At 34.4% G+C, this 18163-nt stretch overlaps 1 protein-coding gene across 4 annotated transcripts in view; it reads left to right on the top strand.

Moving 5' to 3' along the window:
- The window catches only part of NBEA (neurobeachin), a 474839-nt gene that overhangs the window by 279302 nt on the left and 177374 nt on the right, over positions 1–18163 (top strand). For all 4 annotated transcript variants that reach the window (XM_027650993.1, XM_027650984.1, XM_027650977.1 and 1 more), the window contains one exon: positions 7876–8000. In XM_027650993.1, coding sequence (XP_027506794.1) covers positions 7876–8000 — 125 coding nt within the window. The remainder of the gene's footprint in view (positions 1–7875; positions 8001–18163) is intronic.

The following is an 18163-nucleotide window of genomic DNA, read 5'->3' as shown; positions in this document are numbered from 1 at the left end:
AAAGTAAATGGATTTTTTTTTTCTTGAAATTGGGTGATAATTTGCTAAATCAAGTTTTGTGTCAGTGAACCTGTGAGATATTTCTACCTTTTGAATAAGAAAAGCTGCACATGTAGCATAGAATACATTGTACTTAATTTTAGCCATTTACAATCATGCTTCTAGTCTAAACTGTTCTATCTGTCTCTTTTTTGCAGTCATTTAAGAAAGGCGGAGGCAACTCCAATACACTATTTATTCCATCTTGGAGTTTGTTATACTGTGGCATCATGGTAGTGCTTATGAAATCTTACTCAGCCCATTGTGCTGAGATAGCATGACATAAAAAAAGTATTAAAAATAAAAATATTCTAAAGCACTCTATGTTCTTTCAAGGTATTTTCCAAAAGTGAATTTTACCCAAATTTTCATTTATCTGAAACTTTGGGGGGTTTGTTTCTTCTTATTTTGGAGTGATGGTAACACATTCTGAAATAGAATAAAGGTTCCAAATCAGACATCTGAGTTAAGCCACAGAGTATTGTTCCAACCACTTTCTCTCTCTTTTTTTTTTTTTAAGATAATATGTCTTAATTTTAACCTTAAAATTTACTTCATTTTAGTGTTTCTAGCAGTACGATTTATTATTCCTAGAATTTGGTGCAGTTGCATTCAGTTGTTACTGATATTTCGTTACGAAGCATATAGCTTTATGCATGGTTAGTCTTATTTCCCTGGAACTACTGCTTCTTGGTATAAGTTTACTACAATTTAATAATATATCAGCCATTCCAGATTTAACATCTCATTCTAAGCTTTATAATTAATCTAGGCAATCAGTAAATTATTAGTCCTTGTTTGTTTGTATATTCATTATCAGTTTGTTCCTTCAGACTCTATATAATATACTAAAAACCACAATCTCAGGAATTAACTACCTTATAAGTTTGTGGTTTAAGTACTACCATAGCTAAAAGAAACATCCCTATTGTCACAGCCTCCCTTTCACATCTACTGACATTACTCTCCTTTCTAACATCTCCTCTTAACTGAAGATTAATACGAATGGAGGGATTTCTGTTTCCAGCTTTCCCTTTCTACTTTTTGTCTTTTGAGCTTCAGTGTCCTCAATTTTCTCACTGAAATTAAGTCACAGAAGTTTATGGAGCTGGAGAGTTTCATTAAGAGTGTGTATTAACTATACCTTTTCCCAGTCCCTTAAGAAGAAAATAAAAGCTGTATAAAACACTCTGTCTTTTCTGGCAAGGATGTTACCCTTTAAAACAGTTCTTAGAAAATTCCTCTCTATGAATTTGGTGGATGTCTAATCGATAGTCATCTTCTGATATTTTTTGCTCTCTTTTCATTTGTAGCCAATTCTCTGTTCTCTCAGCTTTGTCCTTCATTATTAATGCAAGACCGTTAGTAACATAATCATAGGAGAGAATCTGTGTCGGCAGTTTTCCTTCTGCTTTTCAAAGGTGACTCCGCTGCTCCTATTCTGATGATCTGTGGTAGTATTTGCTGTTACTTTTGAGTTCCTCTGTGCTCTATTTCACCCTTATTTCGAAGTCCGCATGGAAACGCTTCTCCTCCACCCAAACCACGCAAAGCAACGACACACAAATACCAATCTCTGTAAAAGTTTGCAGGTTTATGAATTGCAGCCATCCTTCACAGGTGTAAACAATTCAAAACTTTTTATTTCCTCTTTTAAAAACTTTAGCTATCCCACAATCTCCACAGGGAAACCTATGGGCAACTGCTTTGTAATCTGCTGGTAACTTGTGCTGCATATATTATTAATTGTGTTGAAATGAACTATTTCCCCTTTTTCTGTTCATAAAGTAATCACAGAACCCCACAGATCAGCCCAAAACTTCACAGATTTCTAGAGTTCACTGCCTTAAACAAAACTAGCTCAAATTCACAAGTCTCAAAATATTATAGAATATCTAACAGGTATTCTCGATAACCCACTATTCATCTATTTATCCATCCATGATTGACATGGATTTATTTCTCTTCCCATCCATTTTCACATTTGTTTCTCTTCCACTGGTTTCCATGGTCACTGGATTTCTTCTCACATTTCTGTTTCTTTACTACTTCTCAATTTTTTTCCTGCTCAGTGCTGCTTTTTCTTCACCATTCAGTAATTGCATTTCAAACCTTTTATGGTTTTTCATTTCCCAGATTATGAAAAATATTCCTAGAAGAACTCTTTTAATCTGTCCTTCTGTTCCATTCCTGCTCCAGTGTAATTATTCCAATTAATATTATCTGTTGGTTAGACCCTGTAACTTTTCTAATTCCTCACTGCCTAACTCTAGACTTTTCTATCAAATCCTTTTTTCATTTTTAGGGCTCTGACTTCATCTACATTTATCCTCAAATTCCACCAGTCATTCCTGTCTGTTGTATCTTCTCATTTTAATTTTTCAGATTTTGGCAGCCCTGAAAAGGAGGTACAAAAATACCTCTCATCTCCCCTGACAATTCTGAATTTTATTTGTTTGGTATTATTCTTATTTTTCAATATTTCTAGTTTTTATTCCGGGAAAAAAAGAAAAATGTAGCTATGTAATTTTTGTAACTTAAAAAATCTTTTTATGTGTGTGTATGGAATAACTACTGCAGTAATTATTATTTTCATTGATGTTTCTGATATTTGTTTCTATTAATGTACAACAAGGCTTTTATTTTAGCCATTATAATATGGAATGTTATATTTACATGCTTGTCTCATCATCTTGATAAAATCACCAAATACTGTGTCTGATTCAAGCAGATTCAGAAAAACCTTCACTCTAAAAGGGTGACTGTATATTGCTATACCACTTCTGAACAATGTTGGCTCCTTTGTTGTTACAGAAGATTTTTGCTACTTGAATCTTCTGGCAAATAGGTTTATATATTGGTCTGTACTTTTTAACTGTTACGAATGTTGCATAAGTAATAATTTGTATTTTTTGTGCTTTAAGTTTTCTTTTACTTACTTTTTTTTGATGTCACAGATTTTCTGGTCTTTATGTTATCTTAGGGAAATGCTGTGTACTTTCCAAATATACTTTATTTTTCTCATTTCCAAAACACAGAATTTCACGCTGTGACAAGAATTATTTTTCCTTTTCAAAATATGTAACATAAAAAGCAACCAGGACTAATTCTTGAAATTATAGATCATTAATTCCTTGCCTATTCTATGTGGTTTCCCAGTATTACAAAGACTATGGATTCTCTGAGATCCTTCCAGTTCTGTGACCCACCTCTTTTTCAAAACAACTTTTTCCCCTCCCCCCCATGCCTGCAGGCTTGTTCCTCTTCATTAACATACTCAAACTTAATCTCTTCCATCTGGCAGCCTGTCCTTTGGGCTGTAGTCTGAGGATCTTTTATAGACATTTGTGCTGCTACTCTGCACTGTTCATATTTTCCTCTAGTTTCTGTAGCTATAAGTGACATATAGCAAACTGCATTTGTACATGAACAGGGACTGGGTTTTACAGCCATGAAGCTGCTGTCACGGATGTTGACTGCCCACAGGGTGGACAAAGGCCTGCTGTTTAGGAGAGCTAGTATTCATAAGTTAAAGAAACAATTCCCATACACTTCACTGCAGCAATGGCCATAGGAGTTAGCAGAAAATCTTTTCAAAAGTTGTCTTTTAAATGTTCAAGCTATGGAGATGTTGTGAAAAGGTAGGAAGAACTTTGCTGACATTCCTCTTAGTTGTTTTGATGGCAGAGCACTTCACAATTTCTCCTCCAAGAGGGTAGTTGATCTACCTTAAACGCTTTAGTCTATCTCGATAATCTTTGTCCCTAAATATATGGGAGAGTTGTTTGGTATTATTGTAAGATTATTGTGCAGAATTCTGGGCAGATCTGAGGTTTAGAGCACTTGGGAGACTTCAAAGCTGTTTGCTCTAACTTGTCGAAGTCCACCTTGACTACCTAACACCGCTTTGCCTTTCCATTCTGTGCTGGCCTTTAACAGGAAAAATGTTGTTTGAAGGAGGAGAACATATACATCAAGCAACTGATGATGACAGTGGCAGTGAAACAGAACTTGTAATCCTCCAGTAACTGTAATAAAATAGAGCTTGTTCCATTAAAACATGTACTTTCTTTGTATTAACTACATGAAATACTGCACATCTGAAATTTGGGATTAAGTTGCTGCATGCACACTGTTCCAAATAAAATTTTTCATTGTTAGTAACCTTGTAATATAACTATTTTTATGCCAGTCCTCATTATGATGAGAAAGGTTTATATTGAATGATACTATAGTTTATAATGAAATTATCTTGACAGTTAAACTCATGATGTGGACTTCCTTGAGTCGTGTGTTTTAGGGTGCATTTTAAATAACTGTTCAGTTGAAGGGATATAGATATATTTCTTTTTTCTTTTCTAAAGTCTGTAGAAATAGCTCATGAATGGTGCTATAAACTTTTAGTTCTTAAAAAAATTTCATTACAGTGTGCTTAATATGCACTTCTTCATTCAAACAAACCTGATTCAAAATGTCACTTAACTGGTATAAGATATGGAGCAATGAGAAATTACATATAATCTAGTTGGCTGTAGAAATAAGGATTATTAATAATATACATTATTAAGTAAAGTAAAGCTTATTGAAATATTGTACGTGTCACAGAAATAAATTACTAAAATTACTTGATTTAGTCAAGTCACTTCTAGGAAAAATGAATTGTAGCAGAAAGATATGGGTGATTTGCAGACGTGCTGTCTTCTAGGACTGACTTGTGCCTAGTACATAATAAGAAATGTAGTTTTGCTGATTTACAGCCATCATTTAGAGCTACCTAGTAGCTATCTAAAGTCCTGAAAAATCTTAAAGCCTAAATAATATTCACAGGATTAGAATATAAGTATTTCTGAAGCACTGTAATTTATGGGCTAGACAATTTAACACTGATTCAGTCCATAGCACTGTGCTTTTAAAGCAGGCTAAATTCTTAGTTTTAGGCTGGAACTTGTGGCTACAGTCTTCTACTTACTAGTATTTTTTATCTAATCCAGAGATGTAATAATGTAACTTTTTAGGAAAATCCCACAAATTTTTCTGTCTATAATGCAGATGATGAAACTCAACCATTCAAAACTTTCTGTAAATATAGCCATCAGTTTTTCAGGTGTCTGCTCTCTTTCTAAAACAATGTAGGAAAAGTATCTTGTCTTTTTATTAAAGATGTTGCTCAAAGAGTCAAAAATAAATCTTAGAGTAACTAGTTAAGATTCAGAAACCTTTTCTTTAGGGTTGAGATACTATCTTGTAGTATCTGGAAGTATGTAATAACATTGTAGGATAGACTTCTGTAGAAAACTATGGGAAGAAATTTCCTTTCTGTTTTAAAAAGCCGTATACATAATTTGTGATTAGGAATAATGTTTGTGTTCTGTTTTCTCAAAATTTTAATTTTGCACTATTATTATGCATTTCAAACTTCAAATAGAATTAATCCTCTGACAATTTAATCACTTCTGTATTTAGCACTTCATTAAAATAGTGGTTTTAAAATCTCGTTTACTTTCAGCTGAGAATATACAGTATTCTTCAGACTGATTGGTCAAAGTAATGGATTATCAGATTAAACACAGAACAAATTAAAAATGTAGTTTTTTTAGTCTTTGAATATTTCTTAATTTCATAAAAATGTTTTCTTACATAGTTGTATCATTCTTATCAACCTAAGAGTCTTTTTTATTAGTACTGTCAAGACACATGCCATTTCAGAGAACTCTTGTGTTCAAAAGAGTTTCATTAGTATCTGTACTCCTGTTCCATTATGACTTACTCTTAAATGGAAATAAAAAGGGAAAGTTTCTTGCCTTTCAAAAAAAATCACTATAATAAGAAGCCTTTAGTATTATCTTTGATATCATCAGTTTAAAATACAGACAGAGAGTGCACAAAGAGACTTTCAACTTCGCCTTTTAAACCATGGGGCAGTTGTCTGCCCATTTTTTTATTCATATCACATCAGAGTCAAGAGGATTTAACAGTCACAATAAAATTACTCAGTGCTCAGCCTAGGAGGAGAAATGATGGGCACATACTTCAGTCTAACACATCTGTGAGGAAAAACTGTATTATAACACAAAACCAAAGTAAGCTATTCTACTTACCAAAGATAATTGGTACTCAAGATGGCAAGATAGTTCTATAGGACACAGGCTAGGCCATTAATGCTGCATCTTCTCACCTGGGAGCTCAGAGGCACTGCTTCAGCTTTACACAAGGTGCTCTGAATTACTCTCAGAGACGAAGCAGCTCCCACTGAACTCCTGAAGTTGCCTCCTCACTGCTTTTAAATAAGTAAAAGGCCTGTTCTGCAAGGCAGCAATGAAAGTAGGACCTTCACACAAACTCAAGAAGCATATAGTGAAAATGCCCTTCGGAATGCAAAAGCCACCAACATTGACTAAAAATTATGGTGTGCTGCATCTGAAAGTTTGTAAGTGGCTGGAAGTTAGGCTGCTAGATCCACTCCTCTTGGTGCTCTGCCCTCCAGAACTGATCCAGGTCTCATTAGTGGTAAAGTTGGACAATAACTCATGAAAGCATTAAAAAAAGTGGTTAACTGGACTGTAAAAAAAGAAAAGATCTGTTCTACCTTAACATATTTCTTCCTTTCCTCTGGAAGTGGCTACCAGCACATAGCTTCTCAAAATTAAGGCTATATAGAAAACAGTGACCGAAGTAATACCTAGAAAAATCCAGAAAGGTATAGCCCTTATTCATGAGGAAAAAACTTTTCTCTTTTTTTTTTTTTTTAATTTGCCTTTTGACCATGCACCTCCAGAGTATTTCAGTATTGCAGATAGATTGAAAATGACTGGTTCAAAGCAGTGGTTCCATAGTTATGTTCTGCAAGGTCATGATCTACAGAATAATTTTAAGGATATAGTGTTTAATTATGAGTTTGATGATAAGGATGCATCCACAAACATTTTGGATGATCCAAAACATGTTTAAAATGTTGGTTTAAAATACAACTTTGCCCAAATATCGTATAAAAACATACAGAAGCTTTGTGTTGATAAGATCAAGAAGTCATCTTAGAATGGAGCTGGTCATTTTGTTAGAACCAAAGTCAAATACCAGATGATTATATATGTGTATGTTTTGACTTTAATATAGATTAACAATGGTTTGTATCACTCTACAGGAGTTTAATATACTTCTTAATATAAAAGGCAATGTAACACAAAGATGGCCATGGTTCTTAATGGCTTGTATTAGCTGGAAGCTATAAAATCATCCTAGTACTCTGTTAGAGCTGGAATAATAATTTACCAAGACAATTACCACATGGTGGAACTTTTTTGCTGCTCTAATTCAGTGTTATTAATAATGAATAAAATTGCAATTTTCTCAGGTTGCTAGGGGCAGTAGGGAATTATTTCAATGAATATTTCAGCACATTAGTTTAATCATAGTTCACAAAATTCAAGTGGGCAATATTTTATACTTCTAAGTTCAGTCTGCTAAGGGACCATAGTCATTAAATTGCAAACTATTTGCACTGAGGTCCATTCTATGATTTACTAGCCTTGTTAAAAACACTGTAAAAGAAAGCAAGCTGTGCCATTAATACTTGTAATTTGATGCTGCATTTGTTAATGGGCTCAGTGTGATTAATGTTTTTAGCAGCGGGCAGAGCATTTTGAGACAGGCAGTGCTGGGGCTTATAACATATAAATGCATGTAAAGAAATGCTAGAATATTGTAAGTGTTAGTAATAAATGGTTTTAAAAGATTGTATACCCGAAATGGAAAAGCAGCAGTGAAATTATACTGTAATGTGTGTAAATACAGTTCAAGCCATGGTAGGTGCTGATGTGTGTGTTCTTTATTTTCTAGCCAACTGCATGACTTCTGGCGTTTGGATTACTGGGAAGATGATTTGCGCCGACGGAGGCGATTTGTTCGTAATGCTTTTGGGTCTACTCATGCTGATGCTCTCCTAAAAGCTGCTGTGGAATATGGTCAGTATTAGTTCATGCTTAAAAATATAGCTCATGATGTTTTCTTGATGTCCATGAATCCTGAGAATCACATCCCTTCTTTTCTAGTGACAGTACTGAGAATTCCTAGGACAACATATTCTTAGAAAAGTGATTCTTTCAATTCTTACGCTGTAATGAACCCAAAGGCTTGAGCTTGTGGGCTATTAAATTCTCTGATCCCCAAGGGATTCACATAATACTTCTCTAGCGTTCCCAGAAACTAATTTTGAGACACTGGTAAAAGCAACTAACTTGTCTCTCCAGAGTGACTGAACAAAACTTTTAGGTCATCAAACTAATGTGTCATAACAGTTCCACTGGAGACCTTTCATGAATGAGGAATTAAAAAAATATCAGAATTTTTATTCTGGCATGCATAATTTCAGACAAAAGTATTTTTTTTCCTGCAAATCATGAAATGTGTAAGAACGTGTTTAAAATAATTATTTTTAAGGATAACTTGTGATTTGAGTAGTGAACTGACTACATAGAAGCTTCAGGAACTGAAGAATTAGATGATATTTGATTTTCATGGAGAGGTAGATGAAGTATAAAAGAGGAAGAAGGAACATGCTTACAAATTCCCTTATATCATCTACAAGTTCATATGTTAGTGACTTCTGTACAGCAACTTGAGTCTGAATACTCAAAAAATCTAAAGCAAATTTATTTCTTACGTTTGAGCTGGCAAACCTCTCTAACATATCAAAGACAGGAGTTTTTTAAAGAATGTTAAGATGGTTTTCTGTCCTTTTTCTTTTGGAATCTGTAATGCTGAAAAGAAAATGCTATGATTTGTTAGCATTTAGGAGTAAAAAATGGAAGTAATCATTCACAAAGCAAGTTGAACCTTTCAGCTGATGTGTAGCCAAAGGCTAATGTTACCGGAAGTTCTGAATATGATAGATATAAAGCTAATTCTGTGTGACCTACACATTTCACCAACTTTGCAGTTGTTGAAGCAAATAGTTGGGATTCAAACAAGCTTAGACATATGAATTAATATCTGTGTGTGCAGGTATACTAGCAAGTGTAACTTAATACTTATTTAAAGACGAAGGCTATCATGTGCCGGACTTCAAGTCATAAGCTGCTCATGAGTTGGGTTAAGGAAGCCATTTCCCCCAGTGGTATGTAGTATTTCATATTTGACAAAGGGTTATTTTCTCCACATTCTTCTAAAACATCAAAATAGAGATTTTATGAGAGGCAGGTACAAGACTGTGCTAATTTCTGTGCTGCTTTTGAAAGGCAAATAATCATCAAAAGCACAGGCTTTATATAACACCTGTTAGTGCATTCAGCGTACAGGAAGATTAAAGCTCAGGTGTGTACACAGGTGGTGCACATCAAACTTAGTGGTGAATAAAAATTACAATAAACTGAAGTCTGGAATTAAAATAAATAATTCTAGCTTTTCTCATATCTATTAAAATTAACATGGAATTTTAAAACAGCATGCATTAAAGTTATAATTCATGGTTTCTATCTAGATTTACTTACTTTTCAGAGGCTTAAGCTTTTGGATTTTGATAGTGAAACTTTTAGCTGACCTTTTTCTGTAAGAAAACATCCTTAACACTGATGTTATTTTTATGCCTCTTGGTGTTACTAATGAGTTGAATAATTTATGAGGTTGTCATGTGAAAAGGATTTGGTGCAGTTTGATGTACTTTTAGCCTCTGGTGTTGGAATGTGATTAATAAAGAGCTAGAGGCAGATTTCTTTTTTTTCCATACGGTTTAACATTCATTGTGGCTGGGTTTTTTTATTGGCTTTGTTTTGGTAATTTTGTTTGGAACAGTTTGATAGAAAAATGCCCCTAGCTTTTAAAACTGAGCATATCACACTACAGAAAGAATTTAAAGCATTTAAAAAAAAAAATCTTACTGCATAGTTTTCCAGTAACAAATTTTATTTCCTGACCTCAGATACTTTGCTTCTGAGAAATAAAGTATTCATCAAAGCAAAATTTGTTTGGCTTTTGTTTCCATTTTTCATCTTGACTGATACCTCTAGTACAAGTAATGCTATTTTGAGTATCAGTAAAATAGTGAAAACATCTTAAAAGTTTTTGTTATCTACATTGACTGTCAGTTATCATTTAGGATTCTGTGGATAAATATTGCAATGGAGGAATGTTTAGTCAAAGCCTAAGTCAGCAAGCTTCTCAGTGTCTACGATCAAAGGCATCAACTTAAATAGGTCTGATCAGGCATTGCAGAAGAGGGCAGGCAGTTTCAGCTGAGCAAAAATCACAGAGCAAAGATGACAAAATTAATCAGTCATTTCTTTGGCAGTAAATAATAAGATAGGCTGAGGGTTGCAGATGAGAGAATTTCGAGATTCCTTGGAGATGCGCCTGCTTAACACCTGATTTATCTGAGCTTGTGCAGCCATAAAGATATGACCTTGATAAACAAAAAAGTGCTTTACAGCTACTCTAGTATTAAATCAGAGTCAATGTTGGATGTATGGACACTGTAATTATATAGTATTTGCTATCATCAAGGAATAGAAGAGTCTTGGAAATTAAAACTATACCTATGATCTACATGTTTGTTTTAAAGAAGTAATAAAAAAGGTTAAATTCTGCCTTGAAATTCTTAAAAAAATGTTATTTTAGCTAATAGTGTCTTCTTTCTGTAGGAGACATGCTATGTTATCTACTCCTGGAAAATAATACAATTCAAAAATACAAATAATACAAATCTCAAAAAAATTCTGCTACAGTGAAGTTTCTATGTAACTACAGTCTGTTAGTCAACTCTGTATGCATGTTTGGATGTCCATCTTTTATAAAATATAATATGTGTACATATTTGTATATGCGTGTGCATATGCATACATATGAATATATGTTCAAAGTACCCGACAAGTAAAATGAGAAATTATGATGTATTTCTATGGCTGTATAAAACTGTGTGGAAAATTATAGTTTATTCTTATGGCTATATACTTAGCTGTCCGTAGAGATTGTATGTATGTCAGAGTCATAGCAACATTTTCCTTTGAAATTAGTCTGCTCCGTTTCTAAGAATTTTATATTAGGTATTGGATTTGTTTGCAATCTCTTAAAGTTACTTTCATACCCAGATTTAAAATGAAGGCATAATTAGTTCAGCATTGTATCTGCTGTGCCCTTTCACTTTAGTTAAATTCTTACTTGAATCGAAATATAGATTCATTTCTTCCTTTTGTGATGCTAAAAGGATGCTACTTACTGCAGTATCAAAGTGCAAGCTGTAATGGGATATTTAACTACCTGGAAATTTTTTGTAGAGTTTTAATTTTGTAGTGTCAGTGACTTAAACAGTTCTTATTCTAAGTTTGGATGGAATTTCAATATAATTGATTAAATTGTAGTCTGAAAAGAAAGAAAGAAAACAGAAAAGATTATATAAATTATTATAAACTATACTTTTCCTCCCCAAATTGTACTGCAGTAGATACGTGAAATATGCAGATATGACCCACAAGTCTTCTGTACATGTGGTGAAAGAACTGTCTCTTCGAGTTAATCACCTTAACAGTTTACAGTCATTGGAGATTAGTATAGAAGAGACACTACTGTACCACCCTGCTAGTAAGACAGAATACAGGTCCACAAAGGTCAACCTAAGAGCAAAGTAGTTACTTTATTAAGCTTTGATCCTTCAGTCTTTAAAGATTGTGGTCTACAAACAATTTGTATATAGATGGAGTACAAGAAAGGCCAATCTTCTAGACTACACTGGAGAAAATGGACATGAACTCAGTGCCCGTGTTCTAAACATACATGTGTAAGCTGGTCAAATATATCTAGTGTCTGTGCTCAAGACTATTTAGCCTGTTAAGCTGATTATCATGACAGATCCTAAATGCTTAGAATGGAAAAAAAAAAGGCCTTCGTGATGTAATATGTAATACATTCAGATTTTGAAATAAAGCTACATATGTTTTATATGTGCAATATAGCCACATATGGCTTTTGAACTTGCATATTTTAAGATGCTTATTCCACTATATGTTTGGACATCTAATTAGCAATCTTATTTCAAGGGCAGTTAAAGAAATGTCTCGAGATGAACTTTCAGAAACTCTAGCTCTAGAGCAACCCCTCAGTGCTGAGAAGTCCAAAGCAGTTGATTCCCACAACTTCCATGAACTGCTGGGCTCCCTACCTTCTGCAGACAGTATTAGAAGACGATAGAGGGAGGAATGTCCAGAGAAACTGTTAAGAAGCTAGTTTCATTTGGTATGCACCAAATGTTGTTCTAGGAAGTTAAGTCAGTGTTTTACAAACAAATTTACCTGACAATTTCACTTGATAAGACATTTGAAGAAATCATAATGTCCTATGAACTGGAGATGCTCAATTTCATCATCTCTGTTCAGAAACTGTGTTGTAAAATCAAACACATTATTCTAGGAAGTCTGAATGTCCACCTAGAAGCTAGTCTTCATTTCCCTACTGCATTTTAAGTTTTAGACTTTGATTTATTAGATTGTTGGCACTAATGACATTGCTAATAACGTAGAGGTGTCTTTTGTCAGTGAAAATACCACTGTTGTTTACAGTAAATTCAAGACTTTCTGTCAAAGTTACTGCATAATTTTATATATCTGAAAAAGTTAGTTTACTTTTTCTCAGTCATAAAGATCTCGGACTTCGTTGTCTTCACCCTGTCTTTTTTCTGTGCTTATTGAAAATGCCTAATAGATTTCCAGAACAATTTCAATAACACCGATTTCAGAATCATCTATAAGAAAGAAATAGATTTTTTCATTAACTGATTCCAAACTGAAAGCAAACTGGAGACAACTGGCACTGGATCATCACTTATCATAGTTTTGCTAGCAGGCCCACTAAATACATAAAACACAGTTACTTTTCTAGGTGTATCTGCAGTGAGAGCATTCTGTATGTGCCATCTAAGAGATTAAAGACCAAATTATGCTTTCAGTTTTGTCTATGAAATATTGTTTTCTTATACTATGTCTACATGAACAGCCTTACTGTCAGGGTTGAGTTTGTAGATCCTTTTGTTGGATTCTTCAACATTTACTTTTACTTATAAACTGATCCAGATATCTGTTGATCGCTAATGACAGGACAAAAGGTAACAGGCATAAAAATTTTTTTTAATGTCATGGTGGACAAACAATGGACAAGTTGTCCAAAGAAGTTGTGTGGTCTCCATCCTTGGAAATAATGAAAACCAACAGCTATATGGCCCTCTTGAGCCTTATCTTTCCAAGATAAACAAAGAATATCTACAGAATATCTGGATCAGTTTAGTAGTAAAAGTAAGTGTAAAAGAATATCTATGTCTCTCTTGTACTGGGAAGCCTAGAACTGAATGCAGCACTCCAGGTGTGGCCTCACCAGAGGTTAGCAGAGAAGGATGACCTTCCTCAACCTACTGGCAACACTTTGTCTGATGTAGCCAAGGTTACCATTCACCATTGCTGGCTCATGTTCAACCTGGTGTCCATCAGGACCCTCAGCTCCTTTCTGGAGAGCTGCTTTCCAGCTGGGGGACCCCCAGCATATACTGTAGCCTGGGGTTGCTCTTCCCCAGATAAAGGACGTATCACTTCTTGTTGAACATCATGAGGTTCCTGTCAGCCCAGTTTTCCAGCCTGCTGAGATCCCTCTGGATTGGCAGCATGACCCTCTGGCATATCAACCACTCCTCCCAGTTTCATGTCATGTGCAAACTTGCTGAGGGAACTCTCTACCTCATCAGTCAGATCATTAATTAAGATGTTGAACAGGTATAAAACAGTTCTAATTTCAATTTGCTCATGTTTGGTATATTTATTAATACTGAAGTTGAGTTTGTTGTGACTGCATAAGCCAAGACAATATTTTCGATCCTTCCCCTCCCCCCCCCACTTTAGTTAATGCACTAATTAGCCACGCATGCACACAGTTTCATAAAATATGTTGCCCTGGGGAATACAGGTGATGACCCTTATCTAAGATAATTTCCCAAACTGATATTTAAGTAATATCTTAGGTATAAATACATAAGAGAAACTGAAGAATGAAAGCCCTTGACTAAAAGGAAACGCTGTTCCCTCACCCCATTCATGCACACTTATTTTAACCTGTAAGTATATACAAGTTGACCATTAATTGTGAGGAGTTTTAAGAAATAGCATCCACTTTATGGGCAGAAAACACACATATGTTACTTGATGTTCAGTGGTGAGCATTTTAAGAATATGTATGCAATCATTAATCCATAACAATGCTTCCATTTGGCAAGTAAGTCCTCTTTGTTCTTTAATCTACCATGTGAGGCAAACATTCTGCTTCACTTGAAGCACCTAAAATAATACTTCTCCTATTACACAACTTCCTTTCAGTATATGAACTAACTTCCACATTGATTCTGAAGTCTCCAGTGTACTTTGAATGAGTTTATATCTGAATTGAGTGCCCAAAGGAATAACAAAAATTTGTCTTTTTTTCTAAGTGTAGCAATATAAGATTTTCATCTACAGCCTTATCATTGTAGCCCAACAGTGCCATCCACTGCTTCTCCAAATAATCTTCCAAATATTTCATCCTCACAGGATTTTAGGGAAAATATTGCATATTGTGTCCTGTTAATATTTTGCAGGATAATTGCAAGATGCAGTTTTGTTTAAAGAAAGTCTAGGAAGAAAAGCTTGCACTAGGTAATAGAAGGATCTGCAAAGCACAATATTAGTAGTGAGAATAATTAAATCTAAAATACTAGATTTAACTTGGTCTTATTTCTAATATTTCCTACCCTCTCAGTAATAAATATATTCTCATTAAACATATCTACTACTATGGTAATCCTTATTTTTATAACCCACTGCAATGTAATGAAAGGCACCTTCAAAATGTAAACAGCAATAGAATTAGCTTAGGTAGAGTACTGAACACTATTGTGCTGAATTGTACTGAACACTCAGTGTCTGAGCTTCTGCTCTTTGAGTAAGTGATGAAAATGAGTTGCATAGAAATTTTTGTGTCAGCTTTATAATAAGTTTTAAGAACAGTTTCATTAAATGGCCTTTTTTTTTCCTAATGATTTCCTCAACTCTTGAATGTCAGAATCTCTGTCTTGATTCTAATTCAAACTTTTCACAGAGCCAAATAGGATATGAAAACTTTTCCCTCAAAACTTCTGTGTTGGGTTTCAAATGCCTTTCCTCAGAGGTTGTCAGGTTATCCAGCATGACCTGCATTTTATCTGCTGTTATAGGTCTGAGCTAATAGATTTTACTGCAGTTTTCTAGTTTTTTACCAGCAGTTAGTATAACTAAATCTGTTTCTCACTTCTTCTTCTGAAAGTATATGGTGCCAGAGTGTTTTTGAAGTAATCAAATTGGCCTGGAAAACCATCCCTAAGACGTAAAAATTGCAACCATTGACAGTCTTAGAATTCTAGCTTCATTTTTCTCCCTTCCGTCATTATATTTTCATATAAAAAGAATACACAATATCTGTCCATTCTGCCAAATGAAAGTAATTTATTTACCAAACCCCATAAATTACTATGATGATAAATATTTTCAAATCCATGCGGTGGATGTATTTTATCTATTTATTCATTTCTATACTTAACTGACAAAGAAATAGAAGTTCTTGACCCATGTATATTCAGTGAATCTTACAGAAACATTTCAGAAGAACATTCTGTCAGTGAAAGTCTAGTAATAGTCCTTCAGGACAGATTTCACAGCTGGGTGAATTCAGGTCTCGGGACTCAGGTTTTAATATGTGCTTTTCGTATCTCCTATTTTCTATGCTTTAAATCTCCATATTAAGGAATAAAAGCACTTTAAATCTCCATATTAAGGAGTAAAAGCACTTTAAATCTTCTTTGGCTATAGATAAAACACAAAATATTCCTTTTCTGAATTTTCTCCAGTCTTCTTATTCTTGATGTCTTGACTGCAGGACTTTGTTCTCCACTTTGTATGTAAGTGGAAATATGTATAGTTTGTGTTTTCTGAAGACCTGGCTAGGACAGCCTCCCTAGCATGCGGCTGGAACGGAGGGACATTATTTCAGCAGTGCCTCAACTTTTGCAGCCTAGAGTTAGGAGATCATAGTATAGATTTTAAAAGACTTTACTGTCCCACGCTTTCTGACAGTCAATAGGAGGCATGACAGGCTTTCAGGCAATGGGCTCAGGTTTCTGCAAGTCTTTGGGCTACTTGCAAGGGTTAAGCCAACAGGATCAGATTGTGGGAATCTCTTCAATATAGGTGATTCCTTGTCTTTCACAAAACAAATGGAACTGGTATGTATAGATTTTGAAAATAAAGGAATTAATTTTCAGAGACAATATACATTTTAAGATACCTAAGTGTTTTGACTTACCTTTTTGCGCTGTTTAGCATTTATCACATAAAATCTATTTCTGTTATATCACAGTAACATTACTATAGACATCTTATGTACATAGTAAGATTTGTACACAAGAAATACAAATTAAAGTATGTGTTCGCTAGCTATTCCATATCCTTACAAGTAGAGTGAGTTGTTCAATACCACTTATTTTGTGCATTTCATTATTTTATAGTGCTAGCTTTGAAATGCACATGAAAAGTTCTCAGTACTGTGAGTTTCAGTGTGGTGCAAGTTACAGGGCAGGGATCAAGAAACACCTTGTGGAAGTAGTCTATTAAAAGCCAAATACATTTTATGGAAAAGTTAAATATACCACTAACTAGCATGATAAGGAAGACACCTTGTTATTAATTGTATCAGCATATTATGCATGTTTCCAATTATTTAATTTTGTTTTTCATATCATGTACATTACATCATGGCATGACCTTTTTCTTATCCTTATTGTGTGCCTGAAGAGTGTCTCTCCCAGAGTATTTATATAACGTCCTGAACATCATCTACAATAGATATACTTTCCCAGCTGAAAGAACTGTGCATAATGCTTGTGTGTTTTATTGGTATCTCTTTTACCATATAGCAAAGTCACTCAATCCTATACCCATAAAAAAGCTGATCCTGTTGTCTAAATAGCAGCTCAGCTCTCATCTGAATGGAAAATAGTGTTGCTAGTGCTTCCAAATCTAACATAAGCATAGAAATTTTGCAAGTATCCCTGCAGTTACATGGAACATTTGTGCTCCTTGTAATCTTTGTGAAGCGGAATGAAAGATGTCACAGACTCCATGCAGCAACTTAATGGAAAGTGAAATAAAATACTGCTCTCCTTTTTTCTTTACTGCTGACTGCTGCTAAGATTTCTGTGAATTAGCTTTCCTTAATACACACACAGGTTTTCTGCCTGGGACAGTGATTACCATTCACCCCTTTCAGAGACAAAACAATGGAAATCTTGTCAATTATCTGTTGATTGAACTGTTTTAATGACAGACTCTCAAAATCTTTTTATCACTGATATTTTGTGTGCCACTACTGTTTCACTCTTCATCTTCTAGGCTGCATGAAACAAAGACATTTTATAACTGCAACTACTTTTGGTTAAAATAAGAATTAAAAAGAAATCAGTTTTTAAAAAAAGTGCAGAGTAAAAATCTGTTCTAAATCAAGGAAATAGCAAAGCTTTTATTTTAATTTGATAGATAATTGCTACATGGATAGATTACTTTCATAGATAATTGTTATTTCTAGATAATTGCTAACTTGGAGGAGATTATATATACAGCAGCTTGGCCCAAACAGAAGTGCTGTCTGTTGTTACTAGAATGTGGTCGCTTAGCAGCACTAAGAGTTAAATACAAATATCCCAGTGTTAAGTCCACATTGCTGCCTCACAAATCTGTATATCCTGTAGGTGCTGCCCTTTGTCTAGTGTTGCTATAGGCATTGATTGACCCTGAAATATAAGTTGTTCCTCCCACCAGTTACTGCTGAAGTGAAAATATGTAGACCACTTCTGAAGATGTGGTCTTCTGTGTGAGGACAAAATAAAATTTGTACAGATAGAAACCACAGTGCAGCACACTTGAAACAGTTGGAACTGTACCACAAAAGGCAGCATAATGGAAAGTAAATCTAGATGTTCTAATGACATTTTTATATTTACAAATTTATTTATATATAATGGTGACAATCCTTTTATTGCAAGTGACATTATGTTTAGGAGATTTTGTCTGTGTAAAAACTGCATAAGATGGTCCTT

Source organism: Corapipo altera, unplaced genomic scaffold (genome assembly GCF_003945725.1).
Source record: "Corapipo altera isolate COAL_440 unplaced genomic scaffold, ASM394572v1 0, whole genome shotgun sequence".
NCBI lineage: Eukaryota > Metazoa > Chordata > Aves > Passeriformes > Pipridae > Corapipo > Corapipo altera.
The sequence above is the reverse complement of the archived record's forward strand: the minus strand, read 5'-3'. Positions and strand labels throughout refer to the sequence as shown.